Genomic DNA, 22,354 nt, shown 5'->3' on the forward strand with positions numbered 1-22,354 from the left:
CCTCTATTCCTCCCCCCTCCTCTTAAACCCAGACTAATTTGAATAAAACCGGGAACTATTTCCGGGTTAATTTTCGATTTAAAACTTTCGCGACCGCAAGGATTCATCTTCTCGGTTCTTTCGGCAAAGTCACCGCGTAGAATGAGAATAAAACAATAAAAACAAAATAAGACAATAAAATTCTCACGTTCGCTCCACGACGTTTCGGGTTAATTTTCGATTTAAAACTTGAATATGACGTTGCGGCAGTTCTGTTCCTTCACCCGAAGAAGGCTACTTGTGTTGTGGCCGAAACGTCGTGAGTATTTTATTGTCTTATTTTGTTTTAATGTTTAATTCTCATTCTACGCGGTGACTTTACCGAAAGAACCGAAGAAGGTATTTCCGGGTCATCGCAGCGTTTGGGGGAAGCGGCGGCGGCGGCAGTGGGAGGGGTCAGCTTTGAACCGGAAGTGGGTGCTGGGTTCACTTCCGGTGTAAATAGACTGCAAGAGAAGGCGGCACCGCGCTGATTTCGCGCGCCCGCTCAGCGCGCCTCGGTTAACAACAACAACAACAGGCACTTAATAACAACAAGAACAACAACATCGTTATAGATTAGCAGGAGCAGCAGCAGCGAAGACAACAATGCAAGCTTCGGAGCTTGATGCGGTGGTGGAGGTGGTGAAAGGCGGCGATCAGAACGCGGTCCTCAAGGCGCTGCAGGGATTCAACTGCGCGGTGAGGCAGCGGCGTTCTCACTCCACTCGCATTCATCCCTTACTGAGCGTCGACCGTTGTCTCTATCCCAGGGGTTCTTCTCATCCTGGGGGGGGGGGGGTGCACGCTTCCTCCCTGGGGTGCGAGACGTGGCCGGGGTTTTTTGTTGTATTGTTGCTAGAAGGTGAATAATCGAAACGCACAAATTTAGCACGGACAACGTAAGGTACAACAACTTCGTTTCATCAAACCCCTATGTGTTTATTGACATTAAAAAAAAATGTTTACGATCGAGAGCCAAAGTGGGGTGCGAAGCTACAGTAAAGGTTAATGAGCTGGATTGAAGGCTACCACGCCCCCTGCGCCTACCCCCGACGTTCGCCGTTGGGTGGCGGAGGGTCTTACGACACACGTGGCTCTGTCCTCTGAGCCACCGGCAACATACACAAATCTAACTTGTAGATGAACATTATAAATAACAGTACGCTATATACAAATGCATAATAATACTAAATGCAAAATACAATACCCACCGTGTAACAATACGAATACTGCGCAAGTAACATGCATACAAAAGTTAAATTTTTTTATAAGAACCATGTTACATAACCGGTTTATACTAACACACATTGATGAAACCCTTCCTATGAAGTCGGATACAATGATTGGCAAATTAATCTTAAAATAACGGGTTTTGCCACGTGGGATATAGTAACATGAGCACCAGAGAAACCCCACAGAAGACCATTTGGGTCCTTGAGCACTTTGTATACTGCCACGACTGGCCACTAAGCGACCCAGCCGGTGTGTAGACGTTTTTCATATGCCCTTAGTGATTAATCAACCGATCGCCTCCTAAGAGCTGTGTTACAGGTGTGTGCCTCGGTTGAATTTTATTTAAAAACGTGGTCTTGATAACATTAATCACTACTTGGTGCTTTAATGGCGCAATTATGGCGATACAGTAATTATTCGGGGCAGTTAAACTATGCATAATTCAAATGCAGATTGTGATAGCTGCAAATTGATTCTGTTGAATGTCTTGTATCTAGCATGCCTCAATAGTAAGATGTTAAAATAAATGTATTGTGCATTGTTATAATATTGCAATACATGTTCAGGATTAATTTCTGTGTTGGATAACCAAATATAATGCCTCGGCAATAAAAAAAATACCACAAACATGATTAATAAAAAATGGTATGAAATAAACTGAAAAGTGCACAATTAACTACATTGAGAGACCAAAAAGAGGATCACATGGTTTTGAGAACATTGGGCAGTAAGTGCGGAACTGGGACATACGCATTGTTTGAAGGAATGATGATAGAAGGGAGGAGTATAGGGGGGAGAGGACGATCACCCGAGAGGAGATGGAACGATGAAATCTCGTGTGCAGGTATGAGGTTGATTCGGGTTTTATTGTGAGCGAAATTGGTGACGACTTGGGGAGGCCTTCATCCAGCGGTGGAGTGATTATGTCATGATAATGAATTAATAACTAGCTGTCACTATTGTATAATGGATACAATATTCTGCATGCATTGTTCCAGGCTGTGCTGTGGGCATAATATTGTAGTTAAATTCAGGGATATATTTAGATGGCCACATTGCAATCCGCATGGAGCGGCTTATTAATGCTTGTGTTTAACTGCTAAGGGGATTGTACAGTGGCACCTGTGTAATGCCAAGCACTCTAGAGCAAGACAATCCCCATGTCCCTTCACTCAATGACCTCGATGCTGGAGCTGCAGAGAAAATTCTGCTCTGGTTATTACTGCTGCTGATGCCAATCACAGTAGGTTTTGGAGCCCCATAGGGCTTGGTATTGGGTGCATTAATGGGCGTGCCATAGCTACGCATGGGAAACAAAGGGTTCATGGTAGGGTTTGGGCTACCAATTGATTGTAACGATGTTTTTCAGCGCAGCCGTGTTTTGCACTTATTGTGCCAAGGCATAACGACTTAAAATTTGCTGGTGTCTTAAACGGTAGGGCCTTAACGCTTGCAAGACAATTATTTTAACAGCTGCCAACAGCCGTGTGCTGCCATGTTTTGTGCTGTCTGTGGCTTACGTAAGGGCTTTCTGGGTGGCAGCACAGGCTCTGGGCGTGGTTTGGGTCATGCAGCTTGATGCCATGCTCTTGCAGGGAGCATCCCTTCCTGGAGTGGATCTGCAAATATTGTGCAGGGCACATGGATTGCACCATGTTCACAGCCGGTGATTTAAATATATATGTAATGAGACGAAGTTGCATGCAATAAAATTGTACCGTTTTTCTTGTGCTTCATGCTACCGGAGCATAATAATGTCACGTGGTACATTTAAATGCCATGTTTGTTTGAGAAGCTGTGGTTAATAATGATGTTTTTTTTAATGAATGTTAAACAACTCTGCACAAATCAAAGTTATTCACCATGTTCATTATTAACATCACCTTACAATATAACAAAATGTCAAGTATAATTCAATATATGGAAACAAAATAATATTTTTTTCTAAAATGGAACCACTACACTGGGATTTTTTGAAGAATGTAATAATTATACATTTTTGAAAGGGAATTGGACAATGACATATTTTGGCAATGACATATGTTTTATTTATATTTTCTGAATATTATAGGTAAATAAATGCGTGTATATATAAATGGAGAAAACATTAACATCTTTGATTTGTTGATGATGTATGTACAGGGTGTTTTAAAAAGATGGACCCGATTTGAAATCGCTGTATCTCTGCAACCACGAACTGCCCATGAATGAAACTCTTACCACTTGAAAAGGGCGGGGCATAGAGTTTCAAATGATTACCGCTAGATGCCTTTCCCAGCGCACAAACAGCCCCTAGCCTCAGTCATTCGCAAGATGGTGACCCCCGCAACACAAGGGGCGTTTTGCATTCTGCAGTTCAGCAAGACTGAATCCATAATTACGGTGCAGCGTGCGTTTCAACGGTGTTTTGGCATTGATCCGCCAATGTCAAAGAGCGTTCGTCGTTGGTAGTGACAATTTGAGGACACGTGGCTGTTTATGTAAGGGGAAGAGCACTGGGCGATCACGCACCTCAGAGGAAAACGTGAGAAGAGAGGCATTTGGCACGAATTCAACTATGGGCTCGATTTTGTCCATACAGCAGGTGGAGGGCACATACAGCATTTATAAAAATGGTTAGTAAAACTTGATAACTCATTAAACCGTTTGTAACTTTTTGTCTAATTGTAACATGTTGCCATCGTGAAATATACTGCTTTGAAATTGGGTCCATCTTTTTGGAACACCCTGTATTACAGCATTGCAATGTGAATGTCCTAACTCGATGATTGAACATCTTAATTCAGAAGGTTGCACTGTGGAGGCTCAAGATAAATGGGCGCAAAAGACGAATATTGTACAACAAGTTGGCTAACCAATTGATTTATTTTGGAGGGACAGAACTGGAATACACCTATAACCTGGAATTTATAGGGCAGTCATGGAAGCAGGACTGGGATCAAGATGAAGAGGTTGAAGAGAGCAGTGGTGTGTTCAAAGAAGAGCATTTGAAATCAATATATATTACCTGCTGCGATATATGGATCACGTTAATGGCCATTAACACAAAATGGACCAAAAGCTGACAAGTGCGCAAAGAAGCTCGGGCAAGTGCAATTGTTGGAATAACACCGAGAGACTGAGAGGAACGCATGGATTAGAGCACAAACGTGAGTTAGAGACCCTCGCGTTGAATTTCAAGGAAAGCAAGTGGGCTTGGGCACAGGAAAAATTTGCACGAGGGTATCGTGGTCAGCGGTCAAGACAGAAGCAGAATATGTATTTATACTTATACTGGAGGAATACAATAAGCTATAAAGCTCTTTTTCACAGATGTCCAGTAGAGACCGATGGCACAGTGGCAGTAAATTGAGGGAACGCCCAAGAACACATCCACCGTGGAGGTGGAGCAAGTGAGATCAACTTTACTCATGAACGTCAACGGCTCATTTATTGACTTTGTTTTCTTTTCTCCTTCCAGCATTCACAGACGTTCATGTTTTCTGAAAGTGACAAAGATTTGCGGGAGGTGAGGATACACTAAAACAATATACACTTTTACATCATTGCAATGATTTGTTGCAGGTGGGAGTGTCTTGCATACTTACAATTTACATTTCACACTTAAAGGTGATATTCTTTGAAATCCCAAATTTTAAAAAGAGCCAAAAGAATATTATTAGACACAGGTCTTAAACAACAAGCAATGAATGTTAATATATTCCAATCTCGTTAAATATGGCGCTGTAATTTTTTACATTAATGTTTTTGTAGTACAGTATGGCATTACTATGACTACAAAAGGTGGCTGCTCATGGTTTTTGCCGCGTCACCCCGTGCGCCTTGCTGGCCTTAATACGTCCTCTCTCGCAGAACGTGACCCAAGAGTCTGTACGGCTATAACAGGTGGGGGGATTCTTTGTCTTTTTGTGTGCGTGAGTAGACGCTGTGTGAGGCGGTGCTCTGCTTCCTACGCCGAGACGTTCAGCCGGCTTGCCAAGCAAGCGCCCTCGAGAGCCTGCGCGTGTTGTCGCGCGACAAGACGGCGCTGGGATCGCTCGCCACCGAGCAAGGCCTTGGTGTGCTGGCGCGCCACGCGGGCCTCACGTACTCTCCCACCGCGTCCGTGTGCGAGGTGGTGACTCCCACCGCCTCACACGACACTCCCTAAAAATGTAACAAACAAAAGAACGGTTTTCACTCCAGCGCTGTCCTCCAGACAGTCTCGTCCCTTCACCTGATGAAGGCCACTTGTGTTGTGGCCGAAACGTCGTGATTTTTGTTATTTAATTTTTTACCTACGTGACTTTACCCAATAGAACCAAAGAGTATGGATCCTAGCAGTCACGAAAGCTTTAAATCTAGAAAAGAACGGTTTAACATCGAGGCTTTCGCGACCAATATTATTCGTAATCAAGGTTTTTGGCTTAGATCGCGTAAGTATAAATGTGTCGTAACCCTCCACTACCCAACCTGCCAATTAGTAAGGGATTTGTCACGTAAACAAAACGCCAATTAGTTACCACTTCAGCCCACCGGTGTGTTGGAGAGTAAATCCACAACATTTACAATTTGAGTAGTACGACGTTTCGCTGGTAATTACATCCAGCATCATCGGGCGATGCCCAAATTAGAAAAAAAGAGCCAAAAAAATATTATTAGACACAGGTCTCAAACAATGCCCGATGATGGTGACTGATGATGTCTTATCGCAGTGATGATGATGACGACGGTGGTTACTTTCGGATCCGGGCAACTTCTGTCTCCCATCCTTGGTTTCAGCTACCAGACACAGATACCATGACGGAGGCGCTGAAATGCCTGTGTAACGTGGTGTTCAACAGCCCCGCTGCACAGCGCTACTCGGAGGAGCTGCGTCTCGAGTCCGGAATTGTCAGCCGGCTGAAGATGTCTGCCGCGCTCACGCACGACGTCCGGTAAGAATGCGCACGCACGCACGCACGCACTGGAACTTGCACTCTGAACATCTGTGAAAAAGAGCTTCATGGCTCATCGGATTCTGATTCTGAACATATCTTGCTGCTCCACAGTAAACTAGTAAGTGGGGAAGTTACAGGCTGACGATGGCAATAGGCAGGTAACGGTTTACCGATTAACGATTACTGTTATAATAACCAAATATTGCCTGTATGAGGTGACGCACTACATGAAAGTTATATTTATTGAATCCTAACATTAGATCGACGGCAATGGAGTGAACGAGACCAAATGTAAGTCGAAAAAAAATATAACCATAAGATAATCGATTACTAGATCTAATCTTGACAGTTTGTTGTATCATTGTTTCATGCCTTCTTGTTACATCCCAGTTTGCTATCTGACTGGATACAGGGGTGAAGCAAGACTCATGGGTAACATGACACCATATCTCGAAATATGATGCCACAACAACAACTTCCACTCTCTCGCCAAATGTTTCTCATAATCATCCTTCAGGTGGTCCTTTATGCACACTAAATGTTTAGTTCACGTAATACATGCAAGCTTTGTCTATTCGCACAAATGCTGAGGGCCCCTCTGTGAATAGTTAGGCCCTCTGCGTTGGCGGGGGTAGGTGGTGGGGGGAGAGAGAAGAAAACGATAGAATGACAAGAAGTAGTAAATAAAACATTGTAAACTGGTGTTACAGCAATATCTCTGCTTGCCAGTGCAATCTACAGAAGAGCTCAAGGCAGAGCTGCCATTGCATTATTGAAACTCAACTCCCTCTACATTTGTATTTTATTTTACCAGGTAACATCCACCACTGAGGTTTATAGTAGCTCTTATTTTTTCAGAAGCGACCTGGCCATCACTAATGAACGTTCATTGAAGCGGCTTATCACGTGGAAATGTATAGCAGTCATACATTCTAAAACGCATGATGACAAATGTGGAGGGAAAAAAACCAGAGGACCCGGAGAAAAATCCACGCGACCCAGGGGAGAGACACATGCAAAACTCCAAATTTTCAGCAGGCGTCGTCGGTTGGGATCGAACCCACGACCTCCTGTATACCAGGCGAGGTAGTTAACATCTCCGAGGCACCGTGGCGCCCCACAGGAGGACAGTCGAGGTGGGGTGGCTTTCCAGAGAAGGCGTCTCTGTACGGCCTCGTGAGAACGTATGGTGACTATGGGTGCTGCCAAGCCATACAATAATTTTTTTGTGAGTAGATGGTGTCTTTTTTTTCCAGCTAAAATTGCACAACACATTGGCACGCGTGCAGGGATGTGGTCACGTCAAGGCTGCGACTGATAAAAGTTCCACAATGCTAACAACGACGACGTCAGTGTATTTTTTTTAACCAAACACAGTATAAAAAATTGCAAATATGTGCATGTACGTGACTCTCTGGGTTTATGATTTGTAATTTGTTTTATATTACCACAGAACATAAACTACTGTACAATCCATTTTCAATGTCACTAAATTAATGAATGGTTAGGACTCCCTTTACCAGGCGGTGGTGGCACTCATCAATAATTCAGCACTAGACGCAGCAAGGGTTGGTGGATTACACAGATGCATTCATCTACGTCTATTCCATAATAGAGGGTTTTTTGGGAATAATCGCATAAATATAAACCCCCCGCCACCACCCGACAGCCATTTAGTAAGGTTTGTCACGTAAACAGAACATGCTAATGCGTTACTAATACAGCACACCGATGTGTCGGAGAGTAAATCCACAACATTTACAATCTGGAGTACGACGTTTTGCCAGTAATTGCAACAAGCTTCATTAGGCGACAGCCAGATTTGTGAAAGCCTACGTGTTAAACTACATCTGTTCCATCTGTATGTTTTCCCCGGGTGCTCTGGTTTCCTCCCACATGTACTAATGCATTGGCTGAAAACACATTTTGTTGAGAGATTGGACCTGGAATCGTTATATGAAACACCTCAGCCTCATTAATGCTCAAGTGCAGAGAAGCATGCTGCTTTAGCACTAATGCAGTTCACAAGAGCTTATCAACCCTGTTTGTGTTACTGTTGACCTTGCTTTTTCAAGCTTTCAAGTCTCGCCTTGTGGAAAGTGTCAGGTGTATTTGCTTATGAGTGGCGTCGACAGAACTTGGGTTGAAAATATCTGGCTCTCAAAAAGAGGGAGTACAACGTTCAGACATTGAGGACACCATCACAGTTGCTAATTTACCTACGCTGCGAATAAAATTAAAACAAAACATTTACACAAATTTGTAACGGAAAAGTGGGAATGCAGCCAGAACCGGTGCGAACGTTTGCCAAAGCACTGGGGCCCCCATGTTTGGATGTCGTTTGGCCAGTTCCCTTAACGAGTGTGTATACATGTGAGAGAAAACCGGAGTACCCGGAGATGGAGGGGTAACACTCCATACCCGTACAGGGGTAGAATTGCGGATGGAAATTAATCCACTTGCTCTCGGGCAGTGGTTCCTAACCTTTACTGCAACCTTGCACCCCTTTGGTTCTCAATCGTAAAACAAGTTATAATGTTAATAAATACATTGGGTTTGCTGATACAAAGTAGTTGTTGTACTTGTGTGCCCGTGCTTAATTTGTGTTCCGATGACTTACCTTCAGAAAGGGCATCTCGCATTCATAGAGGGTGCGTGCACCCCAGGTTAAGAACAACTGCTCTTGAGCTATACCCTGTAAAAAACACAGCAAACGATAACCTCGCAGCCCAGCGAGTTTGGGAATATCACGAAACTGTGCGATCTGCCAACCCACGCCTCCAGAGTGCTCGATTACAGGTGTGCTCCACAAATGCGTACCTATTAAGGTCTGCCACATAGTACTATGGGGTGGTGTGGCCAGCATCCGACCCTAGTCAGAGACCACTAACCGCACCTCCGATTAGCAAGGTTGGCTGCGCACGGTCCGAAAGAAGTTCAACGTAGACGCATCACGAGAAAATATGAAACAAAATAAAGATTAAAAATGTTCGTTGACAACCGGGCACGCGGCGACGTGACTCGCGCCGTCGGCGCTCGCAGGTTCTTCGACCTGCGCCTCCTCTTCCTGATCACGGCGCTGCGGCTGGGCGTGCGAGCGCGCGTCTCTCGCGAGCTGCGCGGCCTCGCCCTCCTCACCGAGGCCCTCGAGTCCATGCTGGCGCCGCCCTCGCTCGACCCGCCCGAGCCCTGCACCCTGTCGCCCCCGCTGAGCAACTCCTGCCCTTCCTCCGCCTCGTCGTCGTCGTCGTCGTCGTCGTCGTCGTCATCGGCGACGGCTGTGGGCAACGGGATGAGCCTGCGCGATATCCACGAGACGGCCGCGCTGCTGCCGCAAACGCCGCCGCCCTGCTCTGCGTCAGCGAGCTCTCCGGCCGCAGCTAGCAGCGATGACAGAGGAGGAAGCGAAGAGGTTGGGCTCGGGGATGAAGAGGGCGCGCCGTTGTATGGAACTAACTGCCACCTGTCCCGGCAAGACGTGGAGAGGGCCATGGAGATTCTCAAGATTCTCTTCAACGTCACCTACGACTGCAGCCGCAGAAAGGTAGATGAGGTGAGTGGGTGCCACCTTTGTACGTACGTGGTCAGGTTCAGCCCTCTTATGTGTGTCACTTGGTCGGGCACTTGACCCCCCCCTATATCGGTGGGTTATGAATTCTACCCTGAAACTATTGTAGATTATACGTTTGGTCCTGTCACCCTGCCTCTTGTTACTGCCATCATTCGGTTCTCTATGGAACGTTACGTCCATTATCTTAATCACTAATCCATTTCAGTAGAGTTGCTGTTTTCCTATTATCCCGAAATATTACTCTCTGGGAAAGCCACCCGACTTTGGAGGATATACGGGTTTAGTTGAATTACGGATAAAATTAGTTTTGACCATGATAGTAGCTCGAGAGAAGATTTTGCTCTGGCACTGAGCCAATCCGTGCTTTCTGATGTGATGTACAGACTCAACGTATCAAATTATTCTGTGGTTCATGTCATAACCTTTCAAATGACACCGCATTTGTTGAGAGTGGTGGAGTGATCTATGAGCAGTTCTCCCAGGAAAAAAATGCTTATTATTTAGATTGCTTTGCAGATTTGGCTACAATTGTTTATTTTTTGTTCCTGGGTAGTAAGTTTTATTTCCTAATTGCTTATGCCTCAAAAGTACAGAAAATGGCTATTATTCCCCACAAATTTTGCTTTTGTGACCAGGTCTGATATTTTGAAATTTACCTATTTTCCAGAACATTCCAGATAGATTCAGTGCTGAGTAAACTTGGAGTAACTTCTCGAACATTATAGAACTTTCCAGTAAAATAAATAGTATAAATACAGGGGCCTTAAGCCCACCAGTTCAGTTTAGTTCCAGCTGCCGATGTGGATACATATCTGCATTTTTCCGAGATTGCATCAAGAGGCTGCAAGCATCCGGCAGACGCATTTTGCTATGTCTGCGGCCAATTTATCAAGACAATAGCGAAAAAGTACTCTGTTTAAGGATCTGCTCAGATGTGTGAGGCCTGCACCGCATATTTTGGCATGCCTGTCGGGGATCAAGACAAACCCTGGGCACCTCATTTCACCTGCGAGCAATGCGAAAAACTCTGGAAGGTAAGATGGACAATTGTTGCTCGGAATTTTATGTTATAAATTAGTTAAAATTTAGAAAATTGTAAAAAAAAAATTTTAAATTTTTTTACAAATTTAAATGTTCTTTTAAAAATATATATGAAAAATGCTGCGAGAATCTCTTACACATTAGTCATGGGGGAAATAAATGTATTTTTGTAGGGGAAAATAGAGCCATGAAGTTCGCTATCCCAAGAATTTGGCGGGAACGCACTAACCACTCAAGCCAACTGCTACTTCTGCATGGTGGACCCTTCCAAACGTCGGACTGGCAAGAATGCACCTGCTTTCATGTATCCGGATCGACATCCATCGCCCTGGTGCCACACTGCCATGAGCTCCCCGTACCCACTCCTCCAAAGAGAGAGCAGCCGTCTTTAGAAGAGAGCAGCAAGTCAGAGAGCGAGGAAGACGTTTATCCAGATGACAATTTCAGAGGTGGAGCTGAGGAGAAAAACCCATACTACCCAAACCAAAAAGACATCAATGACTTGATCAGAGATCTTGGTCTCACCAAGTCCAATGCTGACGTCTAGGCTCAAGCAGTGGAACTTGTTGGATGAAAGTGTGCAAGTCGCATATCAGAGGAAGCGTCACCATCCTTTTTGCAGATTCTTCACCCATCAAGATGGGCTCTGCTTCTGCCACAATATGACCAGTCTGTTCGAGGCAATCGGAATCGCTTGTAACCAGAATGAGTGGCGCCTCTTCATTGACAGCTCATCCAGGAACCTCAAAGCCGTGCTGCTCCATAATGGTAACAAGTAACCGACTCTTCCCCTGGCTCACTCAGTGCCCCTCATAGAGTATTACAACAGCATCAAGACCTTGCTGGATGCCTTGAAGTATGATGAGTATGCCTGGGAGTTCATCGGAGACTTCAAAATGGTGGAATTCCTGATGGGTTTCCAAGGCGGTTTTACCAAGTTTCCCTGCTATCTTTGCCTTTGGGACAGGAGGGACACCAAGGCGCACTACCACTGGCAGGACTGGCCACGGCGGACCCAGTTCTCTGTGGAGAAGAACGTCAAGTGGGAGCCACTAGTGGACCCCCCGGAAGGTGCTGATGCCTCCACTGCACATCAAATTGGGCATTATGAAACAATTTGTCAGAGCTTTAGATAAGGAGTCGGCAGCCTTGAAGTGCTTTCAAGACTTCTTCCCTAAGCTGTCTGAGGCGAAGGTCAAAGCCGGTATCTTCGTTAGACCACAGATAAAGAAGATCCTGGAGTGCAATGAATTCCCCAAGAAGCTCGCTAGTAAGGAGAAAGCGGCTTGCAACAGCTTTGTCGCAGTAGTTCGTGGCTTCCTGGGGGATCACAAGGTCGAAAACTATGTGGAGCTGGTTGAGACTGGTGAAGAACTATGGCACAATGGGCTGTAGGATGTCCCTCAAAGACCGTATCCTTGATGGTCATCTTGATAAATTCAAGGATTATATGGGAGCGTACTTGGAGGAGCAAGGCGAGCGCTTCCACCAGGATATACTGGACTTGGAATGCCGCTACCAAGGACAGTAAAACGAGAACATGATGGGAGACTACATTTGGGGGCTGATTCGTGAAAGTGATTTACAGTTTAATCGTAAATCTAGAAAAAACTACTCGCTTCTAAATCTTTTGTAGTTATTTTTGTATTACTTTGGTATAAATACATGTTAATTTTGATTCATATGTTTTTTTATGACTCAATGTGAACGAAAAGACAAATTCGCCCGTTTTCTCATTGAAAATAGGTCAATTTCAAAATATCACTATCCTGGTCATAAAAGCGAAGTTTGTGGGGAATAATAGCCATTTTCTATACTTTTTAGGCATAAGCAATTAGGAAATAACACTTACTACCCAGGAACAAAAATTATGTTACATAGTGTATCTTCCACGAAGCTCATGGTCCACCCTAAACCACATCCGTACAAACCATCGCAGATGCGACTACCTGATGCACAAATGGACAATTAAAAACCCTCCAATGTGCGACTGTGTTCATCCAATGCCCAATCCACAAATACGAAGGAGACATCACAGCGATACACTCCACTGCTCCGGATGTGGTTTTCTGGCTTGACTACCGGGATGTGAAATTGTTGTCATTGCTCTGCATCTATATCAGTCAATCCGAAAGAAGAAGACTGTGTTGTCCAGCAGAGGGCAGACATTGACTTGTGTGTACCCGATTTTAGAGTTATTTCTGAGAGTGCTTCATGATTGCCACTTCACTTGCAGATTTTGTTTACAAGGTTCAGTAATTGAACTAAATTCAAACCAGCCGTCAACGTGTACACAACAAACGATATCACCAAACCTGGCATGCACAACAGCTTGAAACTCCCAAAACAGATGGGTTCAGATGTATTAAAAAAAAACTGATCAAAACATAACTGTCTAGGGGGTATTCTACGTCTGAATGGGAAACCTAAAAACATATCCAACAGGCTCCTGTTTGAAATTGATGCCATTCACACGAACTAACACTTTTTTAGACGGTAGTTATTTGAGAATTCGCGTAAACGGGAGAAGACAAAAACGAAGCTGTGTTATGAGTGCAGGAATGGTGGCTTTGAGGTGAATGATTGGCCAACAGTCTCTGCGTTCCCCAGTGAGTGAATGTGGATGATGTGAACGGTCCCGCAGCTGCCCGGTCGCCTACCTCTCACATATAACAAAAAGTGCAACGCACTGGTCAATAACACTGCCATTCGTTTGTTCGTTCGTTTCTCAATCCGCTTGTCCTGGTGAGGGTCGCGGCGGCAGCAGCATGTTGAGTAGTGGCGGTCCTGACCTCGCTTTCCCTGGCGACAGAGTCCAGCACTACTACACTATACGCTACTAAGCTATACACTACACTTGACACTACACTACACACTACACGATACACTATGCACTACTATACACACTCTAGCTCTTCTTGGGGAATTCCCAGGCGTTCCCAGGCCAGCTGTGCGACGTCATCCCCCCCAGCGTGTCCTGGGCCGGCCCCGGGGTCTTCGCCCAGTGGGACGTGCTGCCCGGTAGAGTTCCAGGGCGAGTCTACCGGGGGGCATACTTACTGGGTGCCTGAACCATCTCAACTGGCTCCTCTCGATCCGGAGGAGCAGCGACTCGACTGAGGCTCTTGCGGATTACTGAGCTCCTCACCCGATCAAGGAGAGTGAGCCCGGCAACCCTGCGGAGAAACCTCATTTCGACCCCTTGTACCTGCGATCTCATCCTTTCGGTCATTACCCAAAGCTCATGACCATAGGTGAGGGTGGGAATGTGGATCGACCTGTAAACCGTGAGCTTTGTTTGAGAACTCAGGTCCCGCTTCACTACCAGGGAATGGTACGGTGCACTCAACACTGCGGACGCAGCACCGATCCGCCAGCCGATCTCCCGCTCCCACTTGCATCACTCGTGACACTCGGCATCAAACCGTTCAAGTGCATGCTGGAGATCACAGATTGACGAGGCAAAAGAGTACGTCAACTGCAAAAAGCAGCAAAGCCACTTCCATGCCCCCGTACTGGATACTCTTCATACCTCGGCTGCGCCTTGATATCCTGCCCATGAAAATTACAAACATTGTCATCAAAGGAAATATACAGTTGATCATCGATTATCCGGCGTGCGATTATCTGGCTTCCAACATTATGCGGCAGTCCCGATCTGACCCGGCAAAACTGCTCCAAAGGCTGTTCACCAGTCCCGGGGTTCGGCACCATGTGCGTGACGAAAAAAGTAGCTATGCTTGATTTCGGTGTCAAATATATACAGCACATACACGACCTTCAACTTGAGCAGTGAAATACTGCACGTACATACATTTTTCATGACTTAACACCTACAGGGATGAAAATAGAAAAATAAGAACTGCGATTCGGCGAAAAAGCGTTGCGTAATTCGGCGTTCGCATAAGTTCGGCGATCGTCAAATATGCGGTCGTTGAAACAAAAGCAACGTACTGCGTACATCACCCCATGCAGAGTTTACAATTGGAGTGGTACAGTGAGGGAAAAATGTATTTGATCCCCTGCTGATTTTGTACGTTTGCCCACTGACTAAAGAAATGATCAGTCTATAATTTTAATGGTTGGTTTATTTGAACAGTGAGAGACAGAATAACATCAACAAAATTCAGAAAAAACGCATGTCAAAAATGTTATGAATTGATTTGCATTTTCATGAGGGAAATAAGTATTTGACCCCTCTGCAAAACATGACTTAGTACTTGGTGGCAAAACCCTTATTGGCAATCACAGAGGTCAGACGTTTCTTGTAGTTGGCCACCAGGTTTGCACACATCTCAGGAGGGATTTTGTCCCACTCCTCTTTGCAGATCTTCTCCAAGTCATTAAGGTTTTGAGGCTGACGTTTGGCAACTCGAACCTTCAGCTCCCTCCACAGATTTTCTATGGGATTAAGGTCTGGAGACTGGCTAGGCCACTCCAGGACCTTAATGTGCTTCTTCTTGAGCCACTCCTTTGTTGCCTTGGCCGTGTGTGTTGGGTCATTGTCATGCTGGAATACCCATCCACGACCCATTTTCAATGCCCTGGCTGAGGGAAGGAGGTTCTCACCCAAGATTTGACGGTACATGGCCCCGTCCATCGTCCCTTTGTTGCGGTGAAGTTGTCCTGTCCCCTTAGTAGAAAAACACCCCCAAAGCATAATGTGTCCACCTCCATGTTTGACGGTGGGGATGGTGTTCTTGGGGTCATAGACAGCATTCCTCCTCCAAACACGGCGAGTTAAGTTGATGCCAAAGAGCTCCATTTTGGTCTCATCTGACCACAACACTTTCACCCAGTTGTCCTCTGAATCATTCAGATGTTCATTGGCAAACTTCAGACGGGCATGTATATGTGCTTTCTTGAGCAGGGGGACCTTGCGGGCGCTGCAGGATTTCAGTCCATCACGGCATAGTGTTACCAATTGTTTTCTTGGTGACTATGGTCCCAGCTGCCTTGAGATCATTGACAAGATCCTCCCGCGTAGTTCTGGGCTGATTCCTCACCGTTCTCATGATTATTGCAACTCCACGAGGTGAGATCTTGCATGGAACCCCAGGCCGAGGGAGATTGACAGTTCTTTGTGTTTCTTCCATTTGCGAATAATCGCACCAACTGTTGTCACCTCACCAAGCTACTTGGCAATGGTCTTGTAACCCATTCCAGCCTTGTGTAGGTCTACAATCTTGTCCCTGACATCCTTGGAGAGCTCGTTGGTCTTGGCCATGGTGGAGAGTTTGGAATCTGATTGATTGATTGATTGCTTCTGTGGACAGGTGTCTTTTATACAGGTAACAAGCTGAGATTAGGAGCACTTCCTTTAAGAGTGTGCTCCTAATCTCAGCTCGTTACCTGTATAAAAGACACCTGGGAGCCAGAAATCTTTCTGATTGAGAGGGGGTCAAATTCTTATTTCCCTCATTAAAATGCAAATCAATTTATAACATTTTTGACATGCTTTTTCTGGATTTTCTTGTTGTTATTCTGTCTCTAGCTGTTCAAATTAACCTACCATTATAATTATAGACTGATCATTTCTTTGTCAGTGGGCAAACGTACAAAATCAGCAGAGGATCAAATACTTTTGATCCCTCACTGTAAGTACGGTACAGTAAATACGGCAACTTTTTACATTTGGAATTTATTTTTGTCTTTGTTTATTTATGCAAATTTCATATAGTAAACACATTTAAAACACAAAACACGTGCACAACACCTACAAAAATAAGCTCCTTTAATAGTTATGCGGTTATCCGACGTTTTAAAAAAAAATTCGGCACCCCCTCCCGCCCTCCCAAGCTGCCGGATAATCGATGATCTAGTTTACGTTACAGATTAATGCGTTGAGCTTGTTTTGTTAATTGTGCTTTGTGCACCATTACCAACGCAACATCGTCACATTTTTTGGGACCATGGCCACCACCCTTCGTCATTCCCTTGCAAAACAAGTGGTGCATCTCATAAGGGCTACTGAACAGAGTGAGATGCATGGAGCGCGATGCATATCTTACAGATATCAAGTCCTGGCGGCTCTCTAAATGAGGCGTGTAGTTGGGTCAGCGGCAGATTGCAGAGCACAAGTCTAAGCACGCAAGACGATAAGAACTTTAGCAACTTAAACACGAACACGCCATTCACCCCGTGTGGCTTCGCAAGCCCGACTATTTATTAATTAATTTAAACTATTTCTGGATGTCAGCTTTTACTGGCTGCTGTGGGGGGTTTTTTTGCGTCATTTTATGCAGAGCTGTCTGTGTTCAATTATTGAATAATACAGGGCGATGCAGTTTTAGCCATGCTGATGTGAACTTCCAGCTAAGGAATGCATGAAATTGTGGATTTTGACCTCTATCTGGTTTCGCATTTGAACTGAACTGGAAAGAGTAAACCGCAATGCCCCATTGTAGGTGTTTGCACGCGTACTGACTGTGTGCATTTGTGAATATGCCAGTGGGGAGCGGTGGTGTCGTGGCTAGCGCGCTGTGATATGTACCCGGTGACCTGGAGTTCGATTCCTGCTCATGGCCACAAATGAGTCGGACCTCCCCTAGGTCGACTCAACCTGCGCTACGAATCCGGTGACCTGAGTTCGATTCCCACTCACGGCCTCGAATGAGTTGGGCTTCCTCTCAATCAACTCGGCCTCAAATGATTTCCTGGTGCGGTGTGTGGTAAGCATCGCCACTAGGGAGACAAAGGCGGCCGGGCGTGGGGCTGGTCACCCACCCCCTCGTGTGCCGTGCCGGCCTTAATAGGTGATCGCTAAAAGCACTTGCCCCACAATAGTCTGTTGAAAGGCTATACGGAGGATCTTTGTCTTTGTGCATATGCCATCTGTGTACCGACGATCGGTTTGTTATCTGTGCCCGATGTTCTTCAATTGTGGGAGTCGGCAACCATGCAGCTACCCAATTGAAGCCTGCAGTAGCCCGCTCTTGCCTCGCTGTTAAATGCTGAAAATAAGAACTTTATCATTTCAAGCTGAAAAGTCTTTGAACTGCCACCTCTGTGGCTGCATCAGTCGTGTATACCAGGTCCAAGTTCACTGCAGGCCCTTGCGAATAGAGGAGGTGTGTTCCAGCTTTCTCAGAGAAAGAAAAGATTCCCATGCTTCCATACCACATGAGATGACCTACCATACATCAGTGGTCAGATAAGCCATTCAGGTATATCAGGGGTTTGGTATTAATGAGTGTTACTAAGGAGGCAAAGAACATCGGCAGCCCTTGACTGAGTTTCGGAAATACTTAAACACACGTGTCTTTTCCATCAACTTTCGGAAGCTAGCCTTCAATGACCCCCAAGTGGCCTCAAAGTGCGCCTATCCTGGAGAAAGTGCTGTAGTCACGTCACTGCCACTTAGTGGCAAATTATGGTTGTTTGCGTCCATTGGCTTGGTGGCCTTTGAGTGCATTGCTCTAAAACCCTCGCAGCTCATGTCTTGATTCTTGACCTTGTGCTTATCATTGGTAATTCTACCATTTGCATGCGTTGCCCAAAAATGTGTGTGTGTGCGCACGCATGCCCAAACTAGTGCACTCGCGTCTCTGTGTGTGTATACCCTAACAGCCCAACGTGGATTGTCCTGGTGTGTGTGTGTAGTGTCGCGGTTAGCGCACAGCGCTACGAACCCGGTGAGCCGAGTTCGATTCCCGCTCATGGCCAACACCAGTGACGATTGTCTGAACCGGTCCTGGGCCTCCCCTAGGTCTACTCGGCCTCAAATGAGTACCTGGTGCGGTGTCTAAACATCGCCACTGGGGAGACAAAGGTGGACCGACCGTGGTGCTGGCCACCCCACCCCCTCGTGTGCCGTTCCGGCCTTAATAGGCGCTCGCTAACAGCACTTGCCCCAACAGTCCGTCAAGGCTATATGGGCGATATTTGTCTTTGTGTGTGTGTGTGTGTATGGATCTGCCCCCTGGTGTGCCCGATTTTGCAGGAGGACGCCGCACAGTATTGCGGCCTCGTCTCGATTCTTCGTCGCTGCCTCATGGCCACTGCAGATGGGGAGGACCGGACGGAGGAATTCCATGGGTTCGTCATCTTTCCTTCATCGTCTTTGCGATTATGCGTGGCTGCTTGTGCATGCACGAATTGCGTTTGCCATACGATCTGGTTATCGGTAACAATTAAATAAGGTGTCCGTTAAGGTTTACTGTTACGTTTGTGTTACAAGAATATTATCTTCCCTCGGAGATTTTTTTTACAGTTTTGCGCATTATATGCAAACGAAAGTTACGTACAGCAACAAGTTTGCTGAACATTTAAAGATATGTATATAAGTCAAGGGTGAGAAGGAAGCGGAGTGAATAAGGAGAAAGGCATCACAAACCTTGAGCGGAAAGGGAGCTCGTTCTCACACTGTTGTGCGGCAGCGGTTACAGCTTGAGAATCCATCTCCTTGTATTGACGTACAATGGACTTCTTTCGCGCACCGTACGTAACCAACAGTGCTAATCGTAGGTGCGGGGGAAGGACAACAAACTGAAAACAAAAGTAGTTCTAAAGAAATTACTTTTCAAACTAAATTATATAATTATGACCGTAGGCATACAGTGAACCTCCTGACGAACCTGCCACCCTCTTCGCTGGAGGAGCTGCTGTCACCCCCCGTGCGGCCCGGCTCGGCAGAGTACAATGGGCGCAACATGGACGTGCCGGTGGCCCTGCTGGGCTTCATGGAGAAACGCCTCGACCGGGTGAGCGTGGCTAATAGTGTTAACAAGACTCATTTTAAGCTGGAAAGAGCTAAAAAAAACTAGGATAAGTCTCATTTGCAAGAGTGAACCTGGGTCACTAAAATGACAAGAGCAATTTTTAAAAAATGTTTTTTAAGTACAACTATTGGTGCAATTAGCAAAAAAAAACAAATTAAAGTTAGAGCGAAAACAACCACGTTACATAAGAAATCGAAAACAGTGCGTGTCCAAATATTAAATTGTATTAAATTTCCAGTAATAAAAATTTGCTGTGCAGCAACATCCACGGGTGGCTTCTCGTCACACCAAGTGCGTGCCGCAACAAAAATACGTAAACTTAAATTACTGTAATACCGTAACGGTTACATATAATAGGTTGTGTACCAGCACCATTCTGGTTCTTTTTGCTGTTGTGCTACCATTCCAGAAATGTGTAGGATTCCTGTCTGGCTGTGTGAAGCCACTTCCTGGTGGGATTTTTCAAATATTTGGTTTCGTGTCCCTCACCGCTAAACAAAATTTGACGCGAGATAAAGGCCCTTACCGAGCGCAGAAGACACAGTTCAGGCAAGGACAGTCTCTAGTTGAGTTAATTATTCAGCGGGTGCAATGAACACAACACTTAAGGGGGTACACACTGATAATTCCTCGGCACTGATGGCGTTAGAGCGGAGCAATTACTGCTCAACCTAGTTTCTCACACCGGAGTGTGAAGAGGGTAAAGAGACATTTGGAGCCCCTTTTAAATTATAAAAGCGATCAATGTCCAGATTTTACCACAATTTTTTTTTTACTTTTTGCGGGAAGCTCTCTGGAGCAGTAATGTGAAACGACGTGAATTGCTGCATCTTTCTCACGGTTGTGCTCGTAATTAAAATTTCTCAATCACAGTGATGGTCAATTACGTTTGTGTTCATCGCTATTAACGTGCAGGTTGTCGCGCGATATGCGAAGTGCGCCTTGGAAAGTTGCCACTTTGAATCCGACTTTCCACCACCGATTGTGTGAGTTTTCTTCACGTATAAACAATAAAGGATGATTTTATTCTAGAGACCCCTCAAACAAAAAACAGGTGGAGATTATTGAGAACATTTCATTTCAAAGCCTCTGCTGCCAGTGTGCCACTGATCTCAACACGCATTAAACCTTTCAACGCTCGCCTCCGTAAGATATATGAAGCCATCGCTTTCAAGGTATTCAATCGCGTGTTGAGAAGATTTAAGTAAGAGGGTGTATTTTAAATCGGGTGGGGTGTTTATAATTGGACCACCCCGTTTGTTCGTTCGTTCGTTCGTGAGAATGGTGGCCTGACTTGTGGCGACAGGTGGTGTTTGTGGGGTATTTTGCTTACACTTGTGTATGCTGATGAATGGCTACGAATGTCCTGGCTGCCTTCGTGTCCCTTTTATTTCCGTCTTCCAGGGCCATCGTTTGAAAGAGAACCTCACGCCAGTTGTCAATCTGCTCACTGAGTGTTCCCGGCAGCACAGTGACATGCGCAAGTTTCTCCGCAACCGGGTGAGGGTGTTGTGTGTGTGTTTTTTTTCTTTTCTTTCCGGTTAACAATCGGATGGATTATAGTTGAGTGCATTTGATATTCACGGCATTCTAATAGCGCAGGGTGCTCGCGAAGGCGCTTTGTTCCACAGACGGTGGTCTGCAATGGTTTCACAGCAGGGACGGTGTTACAAGTGACGACATCACATTTATCCCTCTAAAACCGAAACAGGAGGATTTCTCCACAACTCTGGCTGTCACCTGATGAGGCTGTTTGTAAATACCGGTGGAACAGTCATGGTACTCGAGTTATAAATATTGTGGGTTTACTCTCCAACACACCAGGTGTGTGCTGAACTAGTAACAAATTGGCATGTTTTTTTAACGTGACAAACCTTACTAATTGGTGGGTTTAACGACACATTTATATTTACACGATCCAGCCCATAAAACCTATTATGGATTACCACATGTAATTGCACTCCAGTAATTTGCGGGTAGTTTGCGCAAACAATGGCCTTCATAATGATGTCAAGGGATCTTAAACGTCCACTGAGAAGCGCTAACAAATAACCAGGGCAGTATGCTGGATTCAAATTGCGAGCCCCCTTAAGCACTACCACCGCATGGCCTTGTGGAAGCCCTCGGTACGTCTTCCGACCTGAAGATATACCGATAAAGAGGCTCCCACAAAGCCATGCGGGGGGGGCATGTGGCACAGTTTGGCACCAGCTATCATGGAGTGTGGTCGTGTCGCTACGGTTCTCTCGAGTGAGTACAGTGTCTTTAAAAACAACGGCGCTAAGTCGCTCTAAATAAAATTAACACTTAGCCGCTTGTGCGTTCCAGGATTTAGTGGTGAACGGGACACGCACCCTGCAACTTGCAGACTTCTCAGAATGGGAAAGGGTTAATCTCTGATGCTTTGACACGCACTGAGATTGCCTCTTGTTTACAGCGATGTCAAGCAACGGTGTGCTGTGGGTAACAAGTTCAGCCTGGACACTGCATCTGTGTAGGCCATATGTGAGTAGGCCACATGTGAAAGTGTCATGGTGCGCATTTGATACATTTGAAAGGTTACCCGCAATATGACTCGATTGGAGGAACATGTAACAATCATCTCCCCCTACTGCAAAACTACTGCAGGCCATGTTTATGGAACATCTCGCTTTAGCGATAGGCTTGCACTCTTAAAATAGCGCATATTACCGTATGTACTAATGATATGATTGGTCATCGTGCATGGGGTGACAAATTCTAATTTCAGTTTGCCTTGGAAACTAACCCCCCTTTTCCTGAAGACGACCGCTTGTGTTGCGATTGAAACGTCTTAGTTTTTTTTATTTTATTTGAAGTCTACGTTACTT

At 45.5% G+C, this 22,354-nt stretch overlaps 1 protein-coding gene across 2 annotated transcripts in view; it reads left to right on the top strand.

The window, feature by feature from the left end:
* Nucleotides 1-426: 426 nt before the first annotated feature.
* Nucleotides 427-22,354, top strand: part of RIC8A (RIC8 guanine nucleotide exchange factor A) — a 36,236-nt gene continuing 14,308 nt past the window's right edge. Inside the window, exons 1-8 of one of the 2 annotated variants that reach the window (XM_032958038.2) lie at nt 427-720; nt 4,715-4,762; nt 5,177-5,368; nt 6,016-6,170; nt 9,216-9,717; nt 18,728-18,822; nt 19,337-19,487; nt 20,910-21,005. In XM_032958038.2, coding sequence (XP_032813929.1) covers nt 628-720; nt 4,715-4,762; nt 5,177-5,368; nt 6,016-6,170; nt 9,216-9,717; nt 18,728-18,822; nt 19,337-19,487; nt 20,910-21,005 — 1,332 coding nt within the window. In that variant the 5' untranslated portion in view covers nt 427-627. Of the gene's footprint in view, nt 721-4,714; nt 4,763-5,176; nt 5,369-6,015; nt 6,171-9,215; nt 9,727-18,727; nt 18,823-19,336; nt 19,488-20,909; nt 21,006-22,354 lie in introns of both variants that reach the window. The other variant, XM_032958036.2, reaches the window with a different exon arrangement.

Source organism: Petromyzon marinus, chromosome 21 (assembly GCF_048934315.1).
Source record: "Petromyzon marinus isolate PM22_M1 ecotype Great Lakes invasive population chromosome 21, UKy_Petmar_22M1.pri1.0, whole genome shotgun sequence".
Lineage (NCBI taxonomy): Eukaryota > Metazoa > Chordata > Hyperoartia > Petromyzontiformes > Petromyzontidae > Petromyzon > Petromyzon marinus.